At 47.3% G+C, this 21,845-nt stretch overlaps 1 protein-coding gene across 40 annotated transcripts in view; it reads right to left on the bottom strand.

Moving 5' to 3' along the window:
* The window catches only part of CELF4 (CUGBP Elav-like family member 4), an 846,252-nt gene that overhangs the window by 71,971 nt on the left and 752,436 nt on the right, over window positions 1-21,845 (bottom strand). For all 40 annotated transcript variants that reach the window (XM_065406462.1, XM_065406447.1, XM_065406431.1 and 37 more), the window contains one exon: window positions 5,563-5,710. In XM_065406462.1, coding sequence (XP_065262534.1) covers window positions 5,563-5,710 — 148 coding nt within the window. The remainder of the gene's footprint in view (window positions 1-5,562; window positions 5,711-21,845) is intronic.

Here is a 21,845-nt window from a genome sequence, read left to right on the forward strand (position 1 = left end):
TTGCTTAGAATTTATCAAAATGAAATCTTTCGGTTTTTCAAAACCATTTTTCTCCAGGTTTCTGTTTCAAAATTTGCGGGTGGGATGGGAGGGGTTGTTTCAAATCAGAAAGAAAATAAAATGTTATAATTTCAAAATCTTCCCTGAAGCAGAATTCCTATTCTTCTCCTAATAACAGCAGCCACACCGATAACGCATGTTGGGTCTGCAGTACCTCCTGGGTGTGGTGGCTTGGATGTGAAAGTCGTCCTCTACATTTCTTCCTAGCAAGGTTTGTGCCTGTTACGCAGTGCTGTGTTACTGGGTGGGGACATTTCCAAAGCTAGGCTTGTCACAAATGAATATTAATTGGCTATTCATGAATGGATATTTTCATGGGATGGTCTAGGTTTACTTGGCCTTGCCTCAGCACAAGGGGCTGGACTTGATGACCTCTTGAGGTCCCTTCCAGCCCTACATTTCTATGATTCTATGAATGGCTGTATAGGGTTTTCATGAACGGAGATACATAATCAGTGTGAAATTGGAGTAACACCATAGAGGACTAGGCCCTAGAGTTGGAAATGTCTTCCCAAGGGTATACAGTATTACAGATGCTTGCCCAGAAGTGGTGCAGGGATATATTTCATGGCAGCCAAAGCATTTGGCTGTTATATTGGTATTTACACAACTAAGTTGCAGAACTCATTCATTTTCAAGCCTTATTTATATGCAAAAGAGCTTGTGTTCTTTTGTGTCAGGGCCACCATGCACCACACTGGATGGATTCAGTGCTTTTCAGGCCCTGAGAGCATTTGAATTCCAGGCGTTTGCTGTTTGACGCTCTCTCCGCTCCCACCAACACAAAACAAATCTAGCTAATGCAAATAGGATAATCTTGTCAGCAGCGGGTTTAAAGGGTGCAGATATAATTAAGCCACTTTTCTATTTGGTTTTGCAGTAGCTCCATCGACTCGTTTATATATTTACCGTTGTGTAAACACATATTTTGAAATGTATGGGGTAAGATTTCCAAGTCAAGCATTTCCTTGGCTTTCCGTAAGCCAGCTTGGAATGAGATTTTTTTTTTTCGATAACAAGAGCAGCAAGGGGAGAGATAGGTAAGAAGGCCCTTGACTGAATCAATAACCGCTGACATTGTCCCCAGATGCAGCTGCAAGGAGATGTTAGGGCTTGTGTGAGCCAGTGGATTCTCACAGGCCCAGGGAGTTTGGCAGACAAATGCTAAGGCGACTTAGCTCTCCGCTAAGCCCCAAAGGTCCACCCTTCTGGGGCGTCTTGTCTTCTCCCTGCCACCGCACTTCTTCCAAGACAGCACACCCTAGCTTAGGTCTTAAACAGCATTCCCCTTCCTGCTCCAGCCAGGAAGGGGGCACAGACTCACCAACCACCATCAGCCTCCAGCTGCCTCTCTTCTTTCCCCAATTTTTATCCCCCAGCAGGCTGGCCTGGCTCCAGGTCACTTGACTCCTCATTAGGTGACTTTGCTCATTGCCTCCACTGGGAGAGGCAGGCCAAAACTGGCACAGGTGCTGCTGAGCCCTCATGTCTCTTGAAGGGCCAGTTCACCCTGTGACCGGCTGCTGCTTCGAGGCCGGGTCAGGGCCTTGTCACCCCATGTCATTCTCAACCCTAGCTTGCCCACCGGCAGTCCCAGCTTTACTGCTTTTCCTTTGCATTCACACAGTGAGACTGTCATCGATCATGGCAGGGCTTCCCAGCCTTTCCAGTGCCAATCGGTCATTCAGAACTGGGTGCATCCCAGAATCCTTTGCGCAGCGCTTTCAGGGCAGCGCTGGGTTGCTTGGTGCCTTGATGATGACTCTGGGGGAGTTGGTACAATGGTTTACAGGGCACTCCTGGTGTCTGAGTTACTGGAAATGGAAGGAAGCTCTCAACCCTCTTGGCCACCACAATTCACAGGCCGAGATTCCCTCTCTTGGGGGGGTGCTCTGTGTACTTTGGCCATGAGCAAAACCAGGCAGGCCAGATGCAGGACACCAGACAACACTGCATTCATTATCTCACCTCCTTCCACCTGTCCCCATTGCCCACCCCCTCAGGAGAACTATGGAGAACATTAAACCGATATTGTGCTTCGGCCCGGATTTCAAACAGCAGCTGCAGTTCCCACTGAAGTCAATGGGAGCTGAAGGGCGTAAGGTGCCTTTGAAAACGTAAGGCACTTTTGCTAATAAGAGCTGGAGCTCTCAGGGAACAAGTCAGACCTCATGCTCCCAAGACCGTGATTGCTGTGGGTACACTAGGCCGGTATGACAGAGCTGGCAGAGTAAATGCTATCCAAGGATGATGCCCCCATGAACCAGAGGATCTAATAAGCTAAGGTGCCTCTGGCTAGTCCTGTTATAACTACAGATGGTCAAAAATTTACACTTAAAAGTGGCTTTTCAAATTATATGAAAATCTCTGAGCATTTTTTTTTTGGTCTATCTAGATACTTATCTGGCTGCCATTACCATAGTATCTGAAAAAAGAACAGGAGTACTTGTGGCACCTTAGAGACTAACACATTTTAGTATCTGAGCACCTCTCAATCTTTAATGTATTTTTTCCTCACAATACCCCTAACAGGAGGACCGTGCTAGTGTGACCATAGTACAGATTGGAACTGAGGCCCAGAGAGACTAGGTGACTTGACCAAGTTCACACAGGAAGCCTGTGGTAAAGCAAGGAATTGGCCCCCGGTCTCTCAAGTCCTAGGGTAGTGCCCTAGCCACTAGACAATCCTTCCTCTCCACCAGGGTAGAGTTCAGAATTATCAATTTTTTCATCAAAATGAAAAAAAAAATAGTTTTGATTCAATTTTATTCAAATCTAAATGAAAGATGTTCGGGGTTCAGTTTCCTTTCCCCCGCCTTCTTTCCGGAGGAAAAAAAGGGAATGAAGGGAGTGGAAACCAAAAAAAAAGAAAAAAGAAAAAAGAAAACATTTTTTGTTTTGATTCAAATCAAGTTGAATAAAAATGAAAATTGTAATTTCAATGAAAAACCCGGAAAATTACAGACCTAAAAAAACTGGTGTCACTTCTCTCCAAACTTTCCAGGGAATGTAGTTACTATTTGCCAACCAGATCTATTCTGGACAACGACAGCCTGCAAGGAGGCAAATGGAGACTACAACAGATATTCATCTCCACCAGAGAAGTCTGGGAAGATGAATTCAGACTGGAGCAGGTGCAGAGAAGGACTAATAGGAAAACCAGGGCGATGGAGGGCCTATCTGACAAGAGAAGACAAAGACCAGGGCTTGTTTAGTTTAGCAAAAAGAAGGCTGAGAGGGGGTCTGATTGCCCTCTATAAATACATCCCGGGTAAATACCAGGGTGGAGGAAGAGCTGTTGAAACTAATGGACAATGTTGGCCCAAGAACAAATGGAGCTAAACTAGCCCTGGGTAAATGAAGGCTGGACATTAGAAGAAGGTTTCTAACCATCAGAGGGGAGAGGTTCTGGAACTGTCTCCCAATAGGAGCAGTGGAGGCAAACAACCTAACTGGTTTTAAGCTGGACCTTGGTAACTTTATGAATGGCATTATGTGATGGGATTAGCCAGACTTTCTGCTAGGCAGCAGCCCTCTGCAGCTGCACCCCTGCACACTCCCCACTCAACATAGGCAGCAGCTGAAAGCCTCCATATACCTCCTTAATCCCCCTGCCTCAGTTTCCCCTCCCTTCCACGGCAGTCGTGAGACCAGATTGACTAATATTTGCTCAGCACTTTAAACGGGAAAAGTTTGACCAGAGATGAGCCTCACCAACCTCCGCAATCTCACACTACCGAGTGTGTGAAATCTAGATCCAAATTTTACACGTATTCCCCAACACCCTCTAAAGAAGGCGGCTGCACTCAACACAAAGTGGCTCACGCCCATCATCTCCCCTTCCTGCTCACCCCCCCTCCTTACACGACTCACAGCACTTGGCTGGTTCCCCTCTCCTTCTCTTTGCTGGGCAGCCAGTAGTGCTTCAGTGTAACGGTGCTGGCCGAAGGAAAGCTCTTTGTTGAAACGTGTGTGAGCTGAAGGCCAGGAGAGCCCTGCACTCCCACAGCCTAGTGATCCACCAAATAACAGAGATGCCTATGGCAGGAACTGTGCCCCCCGTGAGCTCCCTGCTGAGCATGGTTTGTTCCCAGTTCCTCCCTGAGAACCCTGCCTTGCCGCTGTAACCTGCACGTGTCCCGGTCTGACGTCACTGCAGCAGTTATTATATCGTGGTGATGTCACCTGGCCTCTCTGCCCTTGGCCAGGCCCCTCCCTCCTGCTCCAGTCTGGCCCCTGCTCTGAAATGGACAGTAGCGGCCAGTTCTTTGTTCTTCCATCTCCTCCCTTTCTTCCTTTGCCCAATCACACTGTGCTACATTAGCATCTCTCCCCCAATGCCCTTTACAGCCACACATCCAGACTCGCAACGCCCCCGGCAAGCCACACTGAGTCTTATCCCCATTCACACAACCGGGGAACTGAGGCACAGAAAGGCCGTATTTAGGCCGATATTGTCAAGCTCAGCTACAGGCATCTACGCCCACCTAAACAAGCAACCTGCCTCTGAGAGGCACTGACCACCCGCAGCGCCTGCTAATGTCAACGGGAAACGAAAAGCGCTCAGCGCTGCTCAGGATCTGGCCTGCTGCATCCAAGGCTTTTCTTTGAAAAACGGTGGCCCTCACCATTAAGTCCAGGGTATCAAAACCCCCCACAGAGGGGTGTGGGTGAGGTGCTGGGGGCCGAGGTGTCTGCTCCTACAGGCTCTGCTTGTAGCTATCCTGCTGGTGTGGATGATCATGCTTCCTTGCGGTGCGATCCCCTTTGTTCTCAGGCCTCCCCTGCAAATCAGTGCCACCCTCTGGCATATTTTTCCACCCATCCATTCTCCTGGAGCATAGGGGAGCAGGGGATGTGGGGTACAGGGGGGTGTTTTCTCTGGTTTGCCCCAGTCTACCCCACGTGCTGGCACTGCTTATGGTTTTCGCTAGGCCAGGCCAAACCCATGCTGCTGTGTTTTCAGCAGTCAGAGCTAGCAGGGTTCCTGCTATAGCTCTTCCCTGACATCTTAAAAGGGAAGCCGCGGCTTCGGGGGCGCAAGAGGATGGCTCCTTGCCTATGGCACGACAAAGGATGACGTGGACTTTGCTGGCAGAGACGGGCCTCAAACCGAAGCCCCCTGGATGGGTTCAGCTCCAGAACCGAACACCACGGCTCTGGTCTCTCTCTAGACTGTCTCAGACTGGAACACCACATGAGAGGGTGTGCAAAACTTTGGGCAAGTTCAGAATTGACTGCGACTCCAGATCTGGGAGCTCTGCCCCCCAATCTTACCCGGGCTCCCCCTCACTGCCCTCAGAGCAGGGTGACTCCCTGCAGATGACAGGACAATCAGGCCTTTCCATGAAGAATGCCTTTCTGTGTTTTCCTGCTACCCTCTGCGTGCCCCGTGTGACATTCCCCCCTTTCTCTGCTCTCTAGCACAGCTACCTCTGTCTGGGAAACTCCCTCCCTAGCCCGCTGCTTCCGACTCCTCTTGCTGCCCTGCGGGCTCCTTACCTGAGGTTGGCGTCATGGGAGCAGCAGCCAGGCCGTTCATGTTCAGCGCTGCCATCTGCTGCATCTGGGCTGCGGCGAAGGCTGCCATGGGATTCAGGTAGCCCCCTTGTGCCACGGATGCCATAATAGCCGCCTGCTGCTGCATCAGCTGGAACAAAGAGAACAGGGAAAAAATATCACGCATTCACCAGCAGGGCAACTCCAGAGAGGAGATGCTGCGGTCACAGACCGGTCACTCGGGCTTTTCCACGGTGCCGGCTCGACCAGAGGCAGCGATACCGCTGTCCATAGGGCCAGTGCTACCCGTGGACCTCTGCAATGCAGCCCATGCCTTGCTCCTTCTTGGTCTAAGGGGGTGGCTTCTCTCTGTTGCCAGTGTGGTTCTGTGCTAGACTTTTTTTTGTCCAAAGCCAGAAAAAGCCACTGGCAACCTACCAGACAGCCCAATTTGCAGGTCTTCAATCAGTATCTGTGGGCTCTGGATCGGCAACATCTTGCTGTATGCATGAGATGGGGTGATTTTCATTGGTCTTAAGTCACTGAAGTTGATACATGTATGGCCTAGGACAGGGGTTCTCAAACTTCATTGCACTGCGACCCTCTTCTGACAACAAAAATTACTACACGACCCCAGGAGGGGGAACTGAAGTGTGAGCCCACCGGAGCCATGCCGCTCTGGGCGGGGGGGCCAAAGCTGAAGCCGAAGGGCTTCATCCCCAGGCATGGGGCCTGTAACCTGAGCCCCGCCACCCTGGGCTGAAGCCGAAGCCTGAGCCCAGGCAGTGGGGTTCACGCTTCAGGTTTGGCCCCAGGTGGTGGGGCTTGGGCTTTGGCCAGTCTAACACCAGCCCTGGGGACCCCATTAAAATGGGGTCGCGACCCACTTTGGGGTCCCGGCCCACAATTTGAGAAGCACTGTCCTAGGCAAAACAACAGGGTGAGGAGTCAAGTACTCCAGTCTCTGCTCCACCACTCATTCACTCTGCGAGCATGGGCTAGTCATTTTAAAGGAAACCTGCAGTGATTAAGTTACATAGAATATCAGGGTTGGAAGGGACCTCAGGAGGTCATATAGTGCAACCCTCTGCTCAAAGCAGGACTAATCCCCCAGATGCATTTTTACCCCAGTTCCCTAAATGGTCCCCTCAAGGACTGAACTCAAAACCCTGAGTTTAACAAGTCAATGCTCAAACCACTGAGCTATCCCTCCCCCCAATGGGAGAGCATAGGACATCTCTCGCTCTGTCTCTAATGCTAAGACTCTACATAGTCATCATTCGACCTGATCAATAATTTTGTGATGGACAGTTTTCCATTGAAAAATTCAGTCTAATTGAAACTGAAACGTATCATGGGAACATGTCAATTTAGATGAATTTCTGATAGGCCAAAGTCAAAATATTTAGTTTCGACACTGTCTAAATGTTTCGCTTTGGCTTTATCATTTTGATTAATTTTTGTTTAGACTTCTATGCTATGGCAAATTGTTAATTTAATAGTCTATGATATGAATTATAGTTAATGTTACCTAGGTAACATTATTTAATGTTTTCGTATAATATAGAAGTCTAAACAAAATGAAATGCTTCAATGGTCCCAAATCAGTCTTTTTTTTTAATTTTAATTTCATGGAAAATTTTACCTTTTCGTTCTGATTCAGAATGATTTTTGCCCCCAAAATGTCAGAATTTCCACCGGGATGGAAATTCCAGTTCCCAGCCAGGTCCAGTCATTGCTTCTCGCAATGAGCTGGTTCTCCACTTGTGCTGTTCATTAACTCTTATGCAGCAGGAGTGCAAAATGCATGTCAAATGCTACCGTTCAGGCGAGTAAGAGGAGACTTTTGATTGGGCAGCATTTTACTTTCTCTCTTCACAGGTGTAAAGAACACAAGGAGCAGGGCAGGGCAAAACCAGCACCTCTTGCATTAAGAAATGTCTCTCGCTGCTTCACTCACTCCAGAGCTGTGGGGGGCGCTACTGACTCAATCTGATATTTTGCTGCCTTCTCCATCAGAACATGACAGCCTGATGATGTAGTTCAGCATGTCAGCTATGCATCTCAGCATTAGAAAGGAAAGACACTTTCAAAGCCATTGCAAGGGACGGTTTATTGTTGTTTACTGGTTAAATTTAACAGTTAAGTCGTTGCTAAATTAGCCACAAACATAAAAAAAAAAATAGCAATCACTTTACAGTGCTGAAAGCGTCCTCCCCAGGCATTCAAACGCAGAGGCAGTCTGGTCCAATGGACAAACAGTGACCTAGGAGCTAGACAGTCTCAGCTCTGCTACTGATGTGCTGTGTGACCTTGGCAAGCCATTTCAATTCTCTGTGCCTTAGTTTCCCCTGCTGTAAAATGGGGATAATAACATTTGCCTTCCTTGGCAAAAGTGCCTGAGATCTATGGATTAAAAGTGCTGTATACGACCTGAATATTATTATTTCTTGCATCTTAACACACACCATCTCAGTGCCAAGGCGGAGGCTTCCCTTTTGATTGTTAATTACCCTTCCTTATTATATACTGTGTAAGACACTTTCACATTTTAATTAGTGATTTACTCTTCTTTGTAATTACTGATGGAGTGATTAGATGAGCTTTTCATATTACAGCACAATGCCGGTCCCCTTTCAGGAGCAAATTTGTTAGTAGGCATCAATTGGATTTATTCTCCAGATCAGGCACTGAGCAGGTGATTTTATTAAGTACGCCAATAAAGTGAGGAAGGGAGAGGGACTGCATCCATCTTTAAACAGGGCTTGACTCTACCTTTGGGTGTCTACTGACCCATAGCTCATTTCCTGTGCCAGATATTTATACTTCTGGCTGGCTGAGGACAGAGCTGGCTCCATGGCTGGTTATGTAAGTGATGGCTGAGGTCCAGGATCTGCTTAATACTGCTGATCAAATTAGTATTTCTCAGAGCTAAGGAGTGCTTCAGGGGCTGGGAGGGAGCTGAGTCTAGGCTGACTGCGTTAGACTTTCCTCTTATTCCTCCAAAGTATGTCAGAGATGGAAACACTTTTGTGATCTGCTTGTAAAGTGTTTATGGTGGTTAGTCTGCAGAGAGGCTAACAGCCTGCTACTGGAGCTAATCCTTCTGCTCAAGTGATACAGCTTTGTGTTTTCGTGCTGAAGGTTTCTGGTTCAGACGCTACTCATGACCTATGATGGGGATATCATAACATTTGCTTATAACAGTGGTTAAGACACTGGACTGTGACTCTGCAGTCGCTCTCTGCACTGGAACTCTGCCACAGACACCATGGATGACCTTGGTCAAGTCATTTAATTTCATTGGGCATCAGTTCTGCACCTGTAAAATGGGGATAATAATTCTTCCTTTTCTTATTATCTAGACTGTATGACTTTCAGGCCAAGGACTATCTCTTATTATACACAATGGGGCCCTGATCTAGGCTGGGGTAACTCGCTGATACCATAATACAATTAATATTCATGCTGTTCCAAAGACAATCCCTATTATGCATGCTGCACATTAGTTATCAGAGCCCAGAAAATTGTGTGTAGCATTTAACTAACTGGATGATGTAACCCCTTGTCCTGCTCATGACACATCCGGGAGCTGTTTGCAATTGTTTCAGACATATCGGGTGTTCAAAATGATCTGCCGAATCACGCCTGGGACAGGCTCTTGGCCTGTCAACAAGTATGCAGTGGGAAATGCGCATGAAGTGGTGGCCTGATACAGCCCTGGGTTGAGGTATGCAGAGTTTTGCAACATACTGTCATTATTCCATCTGTTACATCTGTCCAGAGACACAAATGGCATTTTCCTCTCTGTGTTCGTGCAAAAACTGAAGCTGCTCCTAACCTGCCGATTACGGTTGAATGCACTGTGGATATCCTAAAGTCCCACTGATTTCAGTGGAATGGCAGTGTAAAATTGACTGTACTGCTGGTAGTGGGAGTGGAGTAGGTTGGGAAGAGAGTAGGTTACATTTAACTTACACTTAGACAGGAAGGGTGGTCGGGGGGTTAGAGCACTAGTCTAGCACTCAGAAGGACTGTGTTCAAGTTTCTGCTCTGCCACAGACTGCCTATGTGACCTTGAGCAAGTCACTTAGGACATGGCTACACTACAGGGGTTGAGCTTTGGCTCTGCAGCTGTGCAGACATGGCCAATATTGATGGAAGGTTTTTTTCCGTTGAGGTAGGTAATCCACCTCTCCGAGAGGCAGTAGCTAGGTCAACGAAAGAATTATTCTGTCGACCTAGCCGTGGCTACATGGGTAGCCCTGACTACAGCGCTCAGGCTGAGAGTGACATAGCTAGGTCGGTCTAATTTGTAAGTGCAGACTAGGCCCAAGTCTCTGTGTGCCTTAGTTCCCCACCTGTACAATGGAGATCATAGCACTGCTCTACCTCAGAGGGGTGGTTGTGAGGAGAAATGCACTGACGATTGTCACACGCTCAGATTAGAACATGTGGACAGTGGGAATTTCCCTTCCCGAGAAATTTTGGAGGAAAAAAAAGTTCCATGTCAGAAGAAAAAGTCGAAATGTTGGAATTTCCCCTGAATGGAAAATTCGGGCAAAAACCTGTTTTGAAACAATCCAATTGTTTCATTTCAAAAAGGTCTAAATGAAATTCTACCTGGGATTCCAAACTCCAAGGCTCCTGGCTCATCGGCAGCTCCTGGCCCCACCTCGGAGACCCTAGAAACTCTGGGGTCTCCAATCCTGGGGTAATCTGCACGGCTGGCTGCCCCAGAGCCACGGATCCTGGAAACTCCGGGGTCCTGACTCTGAGGCAGTCCAAGGAGCTGGGCAAGCGAGCTGGCAGGAAACCAGGCCCATGCAGTCAGAAGATGGCCTGAAATTGTCCCATTCCTGGGAAACATTTTGAATTCGATGAATCTGCCTTTTCTGTCGGAAAATCTCTGAGCAGCTCTGATCCTATGGCAATGGAGGCTTTCTTAGAAAGTCACAGCACAGTAAGAGTAGAACTATACCCTGGGAAAGGGAACTCGGTAACCTTGAAACAAGCAAACAGAATAGACCCATCTCCCCTCCCCTACGGTGAGTCAAGGGAGATTTATGGAAGGAGGGCAAGTCCTGCAAGGGTCATCAGTCTGTCTTATAAAATCCCTGGAGCGTTGCCTGGGGCATTCAAATAAGTCTTCCCACTCTTTCCCAGCCACCTCCTGAAGACAAATGTCCCATCCACCCTCCTTTCATTTAAAAGAGGCCCAATGTGTGAGTGAGCTTTTTCCTTTCTTGGCCAAAGGAGGCATTTCTTTTTTCTATTGTTCCTTCCTTGGAACCATCTCTGCCTGAGCAATTAAGGAGCTTTATCCCATCCTATTTCCAGTAGAGATAAGAAGGTGTTAGTACCGTTATACAAGGCACTGGTGAGACCTCATCTGGAATACTGTGTGCAGATCTGGTCTCCCATGTTTAAGAAGGATGAATTCAAACTGGAACAGGTACAGAGAAGGGCTACTAAGATGATCCGAGGAATGGAAAACCTGTCTTATGAAAGGAGACTCAAAGAGCTTGGCTTGTTTAGACTAACCAAAAGAAGGCTGAGGGGAGATATGATTGCTCTTTATAAATATATCAGAGGGATAAATACCAGGGAGGGAGAGGAATTATTTAAGCTCAGTACCAATTTGGACACAAGGACAAATGGATATAAACTGGCCATCAGGAATTTTAGACTTGAAATTAGATGAAGGTTTCTAACCATCAGAGGAGTGAAATTCTGGAACAGCCTTCCCAGGGGAGCAGTGGGGGCAAAAGACATATCTGGCTTCAAGACTAAGCTTGATAAGTTTATGGAGGGGATGGTATGATGGGATAGCTTAATTTTGGCAATTAATTGATCTTTGACTATTAGCGGTAAATATGCCCAATGGCCTGTGATGGGATGTTAGATGGGGTGGGATCTGAGCTACTACAGAGAATTCGTTTCTGGGTGTCTGGCTGGTGAGTCTTGCCCACATGCTCAGGATTTAGCTGATCACCATATTTGGGGTCGGGAAGGAATTTTCCTCCAGGGCAGATTGGCAGAGGACCTGGGGGTTTTTCGCCTTCCCCTGCAGCGTGGGGCATGGGTCACTTGCTGGAGGATTCTCTGCACCTTGAAGTCTTTAAACCATGATTTGAGGACTTCAATAGCTCAGACATAGGTCAGGGGTTTCTTACAGGAGTGGGTGGGTGAGATTCTGTGGCTTGCGTTGTGCAGGAGGTCAGACTAGATGATCATAATGGTCCCTTCTGACCTTAAAGTCTATGACTCTATCCTTATTTGATAGACAATTCCCTCCTCTCCCAGCCCTGTCATTGCCAGTATTCAAAGCCTGGGGTTATGGCGACCGGCGGATGGTTCCAGGGTGGTGTATGCCCATGGAGAGCATCTGCTGAGCTATCTGCTATCTGCTGAGCCCTAGCTTCCAGTCCCTGAGCAGGAGGATCTGCTAAAGGGTCGCGTACACAGAAATGAACCACTGGGAAGGGTTGGTGGCAAATACCTGCCAGGAGGAAAGCAAAGCGATTGGGATGGGGCGGGGGAAGGGAGATGGATAGTGGGGGAAGGGAGATAGATGGTTGGGCAGTGGAGACCGGCCAACTGATGAGTCTCCACCCATCCTTTCCTCTGCAACTGCTGATCCTGCGAATCCCACTGAAGGTTCCTCAAGGGGCCGAGCATGCCTCATCACCCACTGACTTCAGTGGCAGGGGAAGAGGGCCCTTGCAGTCAGACATGAAGCACTTGGGCCCGGCCCCTAAATGAGGGCAGAATGTGTCTTCTGGACCGAGCTGAAATGCAGAGTCTCCCAGGAGCCTTTGCTTCCACTTCCTTTCACTCAAGCCCGCACCTCCGGAGTTCAACCTCATACAGGCCCCCTCACACCAGTTTGCTTTGGGCATCAAAAATACTGCAGCCAGCAGTGAGCAGACCCAGGAAAGCTCCCCCAGGCTGCCCCTCATGCTTGGGAGAAGCTCCCCATCAACCGCCGCAAAACAAAGTCATTGTCCTCCTTCAAACCCCTCCTCGAAACTCTCCTTTGCTCTGATGCCTACAGAAAGTTTGACAATGGCCAGGCTGCTGGTGTGCTGAGACCACCATCTACCACGCTGACCAATATCGGCTCGTTGTTTCCTTGCACTCTGCCGTCTGTATGTATCCGTCGGCTGTCTCCTGTCTTACACGTAGACTGTAAGCTCTTTGGGGCGGGGCTCGCTTTCTGTTATCTGTTTGTACAGCGCCTGGAACAACGGGGCCCTGGGCCATGACTGGAGCTCCTAGGCACTATGATCATGCAAATAAATAATAATAATTAATAAGTTGAATTTCCTGCATGATTCACTTCACTCTTCGCTTCCTGTCCTAAGCCGTTGTGTAGTGTGACTGGCTGTTTTAAACAGCTTCTGTGGTTCCAGTTCAGTGATGGTGACATCATACGCTGGTTGAAACCATTCCTCTGCCCAGTGAATTATTATGGGTGAAGCAACCCTTACAGAGGAGGTTGCACAGAACTTTCTCTTCTAGTCACATGTTTATAACTTTTTGTTTTTTACTTTCCTGGCTGCGGGCAGGTTTGTTCTCCACCCAGGAGCACAATTTCCAAGTAAGTCTAAGCCAAAATGGTTGAGAGGGACAAAGCAGGTGAGGTAATATCCTCTCACCAACAGAAGTTGGCCCAATAAAAGATATTACTTCACCCACCTTGTCTCTCTAATATCCTGGGCCCGACACAGCTACCACAACACTGCATATACCAGGATGGTTCAGACATTTTCAAGAGTGAAAGAGGCAACAATAATACACGCTTCCATTCTATGGAATATATACACTCTTCCCTGTGATGGAAGATTGCAAAAAATTGGGTTTGTTTAGTCTGGAGAAGAGAAGATTGAGAGGGGACATGATCACAGTTTTCAAGTACATAAAAGGCTGTTACAAGGAGGAGGGAGAAAAATTGTTCTTCTGAACCTCTGCGGATAGGACAAGAAGCAATGGGCTAAAATTGCAGCAAGGGAAGTTTAGGTTGGACATTAGGAAAAATTTCCTGTCAGGGTGGTTAAGCACTGGAATAAATTGCCCAAGGAGGTTGTGGAATCTCCATCATTGGGGCTTTTTAAGAGCAGGTTAGACAAACACCTGTCAGGGATGGGCTAGATAATACTTAGTCCTGCCATGAGTGCAGGGGACTGGACTACATGACCTCTCGAGGTCCCTTCCAGTCCTATAATTCTATGCAATAATGGCTCACAACTTATTTTGAACTCCCCTAGCTTGACAGTGGTAGATGGGAGACACTTGAAATTGGACAGCGAGAGATTCCTTTGGTCACAGATGCACCTTTCAGGTGTTCTGGTGAAAATTGCTTGCGATTTGTCTGAGTTCACACAGAATCACAGAATACCAAGGTTGGAAGGGACCTCAGGAGGTCATCTAGTCCAACCCCCTGCTCAAAGCAGGACCAATCTCCAGACAGATTTTTACCCCAGTTCCCTAAATGGCCCCCTTAAAACTCAAACTGTCATAAAGAAGCAAACAACGGGCCCAACGCCACTTGCCTTCCTTTTGCAGGCCATCTTTAAATCTTCTCTCATTAGCTCTTGGAGCCGCAGTTTCAAAACGTCCGATGTGCACACGCAGTTGCCCACCTATGCTGGGACTGCCCATGTAACCGGTATTCCCATCACCCACTGTTTCCGACATGGCCGTACTTGTTCTCAGCAAGTACTTCAATGCTACTTTTCTTAACCACATGCAAAAGAAACCCAGTACCAGTGGCCCTGCAACAAACCCTGTGACAGGCCAGTGGGACGCAGCTTGAAAGCAAGAAGGCTGCCAGGTACAGTGTAGACTGTGGCACCTGCTGTAAAGGGACCAGTGTCCTAACCTGTAGCAGGTTGGGCTTCTCACCTGCACTTCCTGTTAAAAGATGTATTTTGCACATGCCAGCTGGATTTTGTAACACATTCTGCTAACAGTTCGCCAGGGTTCTATTAGGGCGTGCACAGAACCCCTCACTAATGCACTATGTAAACATGGCTGAGTCTGTGTGAGTAACATTATTTGTATTACAATAGCACCTACAGGCCGGAGCTGAGATCAGAGCTTTATTATACTAAGCACTGGATAAGCCCAGGGTGAGAGACACTGCCTGACCCAAAGAGCTTACAAACCAGACAAGACAGACAAAGAGCGAGAGAAAGGAAGTATATTATTCCTGTTTTCCAGGTTGGGAACCGAGATACAGAGAGGTTGAATACCTGGCCCAAGGTCACACAAAAAGTCCTTCCAAGCCAACGCGGGAATTGACTGAGGGAAGGGTGCTATAGAAAAACATAGCACGGGATCATGAAATAAACATATTATTGTCTATCCCAGTCTTTGCACCGCCTAACATTTTGCTTGCTTTGTCTTCTTATTCTTTTGCTAACAATAATACCAGCTAGCGCTTTCCACCTCCAAAGTGCTACACAAACACTTTGCTAATTAATCCACACAGCCCCCCCCATGGGAGAGTCAGGGAGGCAGTAATACCAGGATCTAGCTAGTGTTTATGGCTACAGATCGGCACCCCCTGCTGGAGGGAATCAGAACAGCAGAACTGTGCGACATGGGCAACTCTGGACAAATAAAATTCATCAAATAAATCGACCCATTTTTGTGATTTAAAAAAAAATATATATATATTAGACAGCTTCCCCCTATTCCATAGAGCTAGCAGGATAATGAGTGAATATTGTACTTGAATAATTTCACAAAATCTACTCTTGGTGGAGTAATTTCCCCCTCGTTATTCACCTAGTTCATGTCATGGATCCGACACCCTTAACCATGATTCTCCTGCAGCTCAACGGGGTTGGGACGGAGCTTCTAGAGCAAAGGGATAAAAGTTCCAGCTTTGCTTCTGCCCTAACATTGCACTGCCCACAGCCTGTCGAGATCCAGGTAGTCCTGGGTGACCGGAGATTTGTTGCAATTCAATAATTGCTGTTATTATCGCCATAGCGCAGCTAGGGGAACGGTGAGTCACCGACAGTAAATGACTCACCCAAGGCCAAACAGCAAACTCAAAGTGCCCCTCCTAACCCCCAGCCCCTTCCTCAGCCTGTAATCCCATGCTTTGTGCTGCAGAATCTAGTTCCTACCCCCATCTGGAATTTAGCCAGGACCCCATGGCTAACACTCACATGCCGTTTTTATGCAAACTTGATAGATGGCTTTGATCTCATTTTAAATAATGTTAAAAAATTAAATAATTTATTCCATGGCTGTTACTTTCCAGGGGCTTCTTCCTTTCGGCTTGCTTTTCTCTTCTGTATTTTCCTACCTCCTCTGGTTTACCCTCAAATGATTTCCATTCTGCCTGGTGGGCAGCAGCAATATAAGGGGATCGCTAAGGACTCAGTTGCCTCTTCATGAAGAAAAATAGGAGCTAAACAAACTTTGTTACGGTGGCTTACCTGGACCTGATCTCTAGTAGTGAGTTTAATAGTGACTTCGCGCACCCACAATGAGGAAGAGACCTCAAGACTTCCTCTGTTGGACCTTATCCCCTGAACCCACCGAACCGAACTGAACTCCACCATATGAGGGTCATCTTATCCTCATTACCCGGCCCGCTTATTTATACCTATGATTGCCTGTAATTCCTGTATGAGTGATGTACCCTCACTGCTTGCTGACTGTACCTTCGTTCATCCACCTTATACCCTCCCATTGGGGATACTGCAGACTGTATGTGTTATGTGCTATCCAATATCAAAATACTAACATCCCCCTATACTCTGTATGTTACCCCCGATGACTAATAACTGAAGTTTCAACACTCTGTATCATCTATTTGTAAACATTTTCTAATAAAATTTTAATTCTGTGCTTGTTTTTATCACACAGGGCTTAGATGCTGCTTGTTATGTATGCTTCCAAGTGTATTACATAAAATAAATAATTTCCCATTAATTTGTGAGGGGGATGGGGGTTGGGGGTTAAATGGGGTGAGAAGATTCAATTGGGAGACAGGTTTCAGAGTAGCAGCCGTGTTAGTCTGTGTCCGAAAAAAGAACAGGAGTACTTGTGGCACCTTAGAGACTAACAAATTTATTAGAGCATAAGCTTTCGTGGGCTACAACCCACTTCTTCGGATGCATATAGAGTGAAACATATATTGAGGAGATATATATACACACACATACAGAGAGCATGAACAGGTGGGAGTTGTCTTACCAACTCTGAGAGGCCAATTAAGTAAGAGAAAAAAAACTTTTGAAGTGATAATCAAGATAGCTCAGTACAGACAGTTTGATAAGAAGCAAGTGTGAAAATACTTACAAGGGGAGATAGATTCAATGTTTGTAATGGCTCAGCCATTCCCAGTCCTTATTTAATCCTGAGTTGATTGTGTCTAGTTTGCATATCAATTCCAGCTCAGCAGTCTCTCCTTGGAGTCTGTTTTTGAAGTTTTTCTGTTTTAAGATAGCCACCCGCAGGTCTGTCATAGAATGGCCAGACAGGTTAAAGTGTTCTCCCACTGGTTTTTGAGTATTATGATTCCTGATGTCAGATTTGTGTCCATTAATTCTTTTGCGCAGAGACTGTCCGGTTTGGCCAATGTACATGGCAGAGGGGCATTGCTGGCACATGATGGCATATATCACATTGGTAGATGTGCAGGTGAACGAGCCCCTGATGGTATGGCTGATGTGATTAGGCCCTATGATGATGTCACTTGAATAGCTATGTGGACAGAGTTGGCATCGGGCTTTGTTACAAGGATAGGTTCCTGGGTCAGTGTTTTTGTTCAGTGATGTGTGGTTGCTGGTGAGTATTTGCTTTAGGTTGGGGGGTTGTCTGTAAGCGAGAACAGGTCTGTCTCCCAAGATCTGTGAGAGTAAAGGATCATCTTTCAGGATAGGTTGTAGATCTCTGATGATGCGCTGGAGAGGTTTTAGTTGGGGGCTGAAGGTGACAGCTAGTGGTGTTCTGAGGAAACTACAATCCATCGGTGATCTTCCAGAAAACACCATCCTGGCCACTATGGACGTAGAAGCCCTCTACACCAATATTCCACACAAAGATGGACTACAAGCTATCAGGAACAGTATCCCCGATAATGTCACAGCTAACCTGGTGGCTGAACTCTGTGACTTTGTCCTCACCCACAACTATTTCACATTTGGGGACAATATATACCTTCAAGTCAGCGGCACTGCTATGGGTACCCGCATGGCCCCACAGTATGCCAACATTTTTATGGCTGACTTAGAACAACGCTTCCTTAGCTCTCGTCCCCTAACGCCCCTACTCTACTTGCGCTACATTGATGACATCTTCATCATCTGGACCCATGGAAAAGAAGCCCTTAAGGAATTCCACCGTGATTTCAATAATTTCCATCCCACCATCAACCTCAGCCTAGATCAATCCACACAAGCGGTCCATTTCCTGGACACTACTGTGCTAATAAGCGATGGTCACATAAATACCACCCTATACCGGAAACCTACTGACCGCTACACTTACCTACATGCCTCCAGCTTCCATCCAGGACACACCACACGATCCATTGTCTACAGCCAAGCTCCAAGATATAACCGTATTTGCTCCAATCCCTCAGATAGAGACAAGCACCTACAAGATCTCTATCAAGCATTCTTAAAACTACAATACCCACCTGCTGAAGTGAAAAAACAGATTGACAGAGCCAGACGAGTACCCAGAAGTCACCTCCTACAAGACCGGGCCAACAAAGAAAATAACAGAACACCACTAGCTGTCACCTTCAGCCCCCAACTAAAACCTCTCCAGCGCATCATCAACAATCTACAACCTATCCTGAAAGATGATCCTTTACTCTCACAGCTCTTGGGAGACAGACCTGTTCTCGCTTACAGACAACCCCCCAACCTAAAGCAAATACTCACCAGCAACCACACATCACTGAACAAAAACACTGACCCAGGAACCTATCCTTGTAACAAAGCCCGATGCCAACTCTGTCCACATATCTATTCAAGTGACATCATCATAGGGCCTAATCACATCAGCCATACCATCAGGGGCTCGTTCACCTGCACATCTACCAATGTGATATATGCCATCATGTGCCAGCAATGCCCCTCTGCCATGTACATTGGCCAAACCGGACAGTCTCTACGCAAAAGAATTAATGGACACAAATCTGACATCAGGAATCATAATACTCAAAAACCAGTGGGAGAACACTTTAACCTGTCTGGCCATTCTATGACAGACCTGCGGGTGGCTATTTTAAAACAGAAAAACTTCAAAAACAGACTCCAACGAGAGACTGCTGAGCTGGAATTGATATGCAAACTAGACACAATCAACTCAGGATTAAATAAGGATTGGGAATGGCTGAGCCATTACAAACATTGAATCTATCTCCCCTTGTAAGTATTTTCACACTTGCTTCTTATCAAACTGTCTGTACTGAGCTATCTTGATTATCACTTCAAAAGTTTTTTTTCTCTTACTTAATTGGCCTCTCAGAGTTGGTAAGACAACTCCCACCTGTTCATGCTCTCTGTATGTGTGTATATATATCTCCTCAATATATGTTTCACTCTATATGCATCCGAAGAAGTGGGTTGTAGCCCACGAAAGCTTATGCTCTAATAAATTTGTTAATCTCTAAGGTGCCACAATTGGGAGACAAACACCCATTAGGTCTCTGGAGTAAGAGATTTTATCAAGCTGTGAAACTTGGCTCTCGCTATATTGAGAGCAAAGAGGGGCTGATACAACTTTCTGCCTCTTGAGTGACAGCGGCAACATCTATGTCATGAGGACCAGATCCACTGTCATGCGCATGCCTGGTGCCCCATGTGGGTTGAGATGCAAAGGCCAGGTGTAGAAGAGAGCTTGAACCTTCATGTCCCAGCCCAGAGGCATAGAAAGGCGGCATGTTGGCTCAATGATGTGTCCCACTTCCCCTGACCCTTCAGAAGACTCTCTGTAGGGGCTTAAGCCAGCTCCCTTGAAGCTAGTGGAAAATCTCCCATTGACTTCAACAGCGCAGAATAAGGCCCTGGGTTCGTTATGGGGGTTGGTCACTGCCGGTGGGAAAGGGTGGGGCTGAGGTATTGGCCCTGTTTCTCTGCCTTCTCTCTGATCAGCCAGGGGATGGGCGGCCAGGAGGCAGTGTAGAGGTGTAGGAGTGCTGCATCAATTGGTCTGGCCTCTTGGAGCGTGCACAGGCCAAAAGAAGACCTGCAATGGAATAGCTAGGAGGCAAGGCTGTGAGTACAAACTCAGTGTTGAGTCCCTGATGTAGGTCATGCTCTAGCTGGGTATTAGCCATTGAGCCATTTGTATTGTTTAATGGTAGCATCTCGAGGTCCCAACCAAGATGGTGGCCCCACTGCGCTGTCCCTACCCCAGGGGCCTTTTGGTCTGAATAAGGATTATCGCCATTTTGTAGAGGGGGGAAATGAGGAATAGAGGGAGATTAAGTGATGTGCCGAAGGTCACACAGGGAGTTGGTGGCAGAGCTGGAAAATGAACCCCTGTCCCCTGAGTGCTGGACACTTTAGGCCAAGCTTCTTCTCCCTTTAGCTGGGGCCTTACATCCAGGCAGCAGGCTGAGCTCTTAAATGTACATTGCATCTTCACGTCAAAAGAAAATGCCCCCCCCCTTTTTCTCTCTCTATCATTCTCTTCATCTCTCTCTGGTATTTCTAAGGTGCCAATCACCCTGGTATCTAAGAGCTGGCAGTCCAAGGTGGATTAACCGGCACCGACGGGACACCGCACAGCCCGAGCGCTTCACTCCCTTTCTTTTGTGTGTGATTCGGAGATGAAACAGATAGGAAGAGGCACAGATACCTCAGCTGATTGAGAGACAGGCTCCGAGCCCGTCTTGGATATGCAGACGCCGCACAGAAATGTGATCCCGTCACTTAGACAGCTCTGAAGTCTCCAGGGTAATTGGTGTCACCAGCCTGTCATATCAGAGGGCTTGAGTTCTAAAACGTATCCCCACCTCCATTAACATATTTATCAGCAAAAGATGGTGGGACCAAATCCGACTTCCACTAAAGTAGATGGAAAAACCCCATTGGGGTCACTGGAAGCAGGAGCAGGCTCAGTAATGGTTCTTCCTCTTTCTTCAGAGATTAATCCTCACTCAAGCGCCTTCCCACCTTGATTTCCTTTGCTTACTACAGGGGAAAACAGATGTAGGGGAACTTTTGCAGTTAAAAGTAAAGGGCCAGAATCTGCTGCTGTCAGTAGCATTGGTGTAAATCCAGAGGGATTCAATCGCCACTGCAGTCAGTGCCTTTACAGCTATGGCAGGGCAAATTTAGTGTGACCCCATGACCATGGAAATCATCAGTTACATTGACACGGGTGTAAATATAGACTCGGCTGCTGCTGCCGTCAATAGAGTTACAGCAGAATTTGGTCTAGAGGGTCGGTGCAGTGCAGCGGGCACCTCCCAAACTGGCCGCACTTCTGCTCAGTGTGTTTTGTGCAATACAAGGCATTGGAATGTTTTCAGAGAGGGAGAGAAAGAAAGTGTGGGTATTAGGAAAGAAGGTGGGAAGGAAACAGAAAGAAAGCAAGAAAGCAAGTGTGTGTAAAGAGGGAGAGCAGAGAATAGGTTCCGCTTTGACTTGCCTTGCAGGATTTCTGCCTGGGAAGTAACAATTGAATCTCTCTGCCTGTCAGCCCTTAGAGATGCTCCTCCCTGGCCCACATTTCTTCTGGTCCTGCATGTTCTACAGCTGTTTCCTCTACACAAGGAGGCAAGCAACCCCCAGCTGGGATGCCCCTGAGGTGCTGGGTGCAGCTTGACCGCCCTGTGGACTGGCAGCATGGAGTGTCAGCCCGCTCCCCTGCTGACTGGTGGGGAGGCTGGATAAATGCAGCCAGGCTGGAGGAAGGATGTTTCATTCATCATGTGGGGAAAGGAGTTGGGAAGGGTGGCCGAGGGCTCCTCTCCTATCAACTAGGGAATAAAACAAACAGGAGGCTGGGGGAAAAAGATGAGCTTGCTTGATGGGGAAAGAATGAAAAAGTGCAGCTGTGTGGTTCTGGGGTGAGGGGGGCAATTTCTTGGGGCTCCCAGGATGTTTATAGAATGCTAAACTGTATTGTACTATTCTGTCATTAGGTCGCACTGTATGTAAAGTACCTTATTTAAAGCTAACCTTAACCCTACCTGGCAGAGCACTAAAGGATCTTATGATACATCTGTATAAGCAAGCTCTGTAACCACTCCATATCTGATACAGAAGTACATGACATGGTGTCAGGAGTAAACTAAG

Source organism: Emys orbicularis, chromosome 6 (genome assembly GCF_028017835.1).
Source record: "Emys orbicularis isolate rEmyOrb1 chromosome 6, rEmyOrb1.hap1, whole genome shotgun sequence".
NCBI lineage: Eukaryota > Metazoa > Chordata > Testudines > Emydidae > Emys > Emys orbicularis.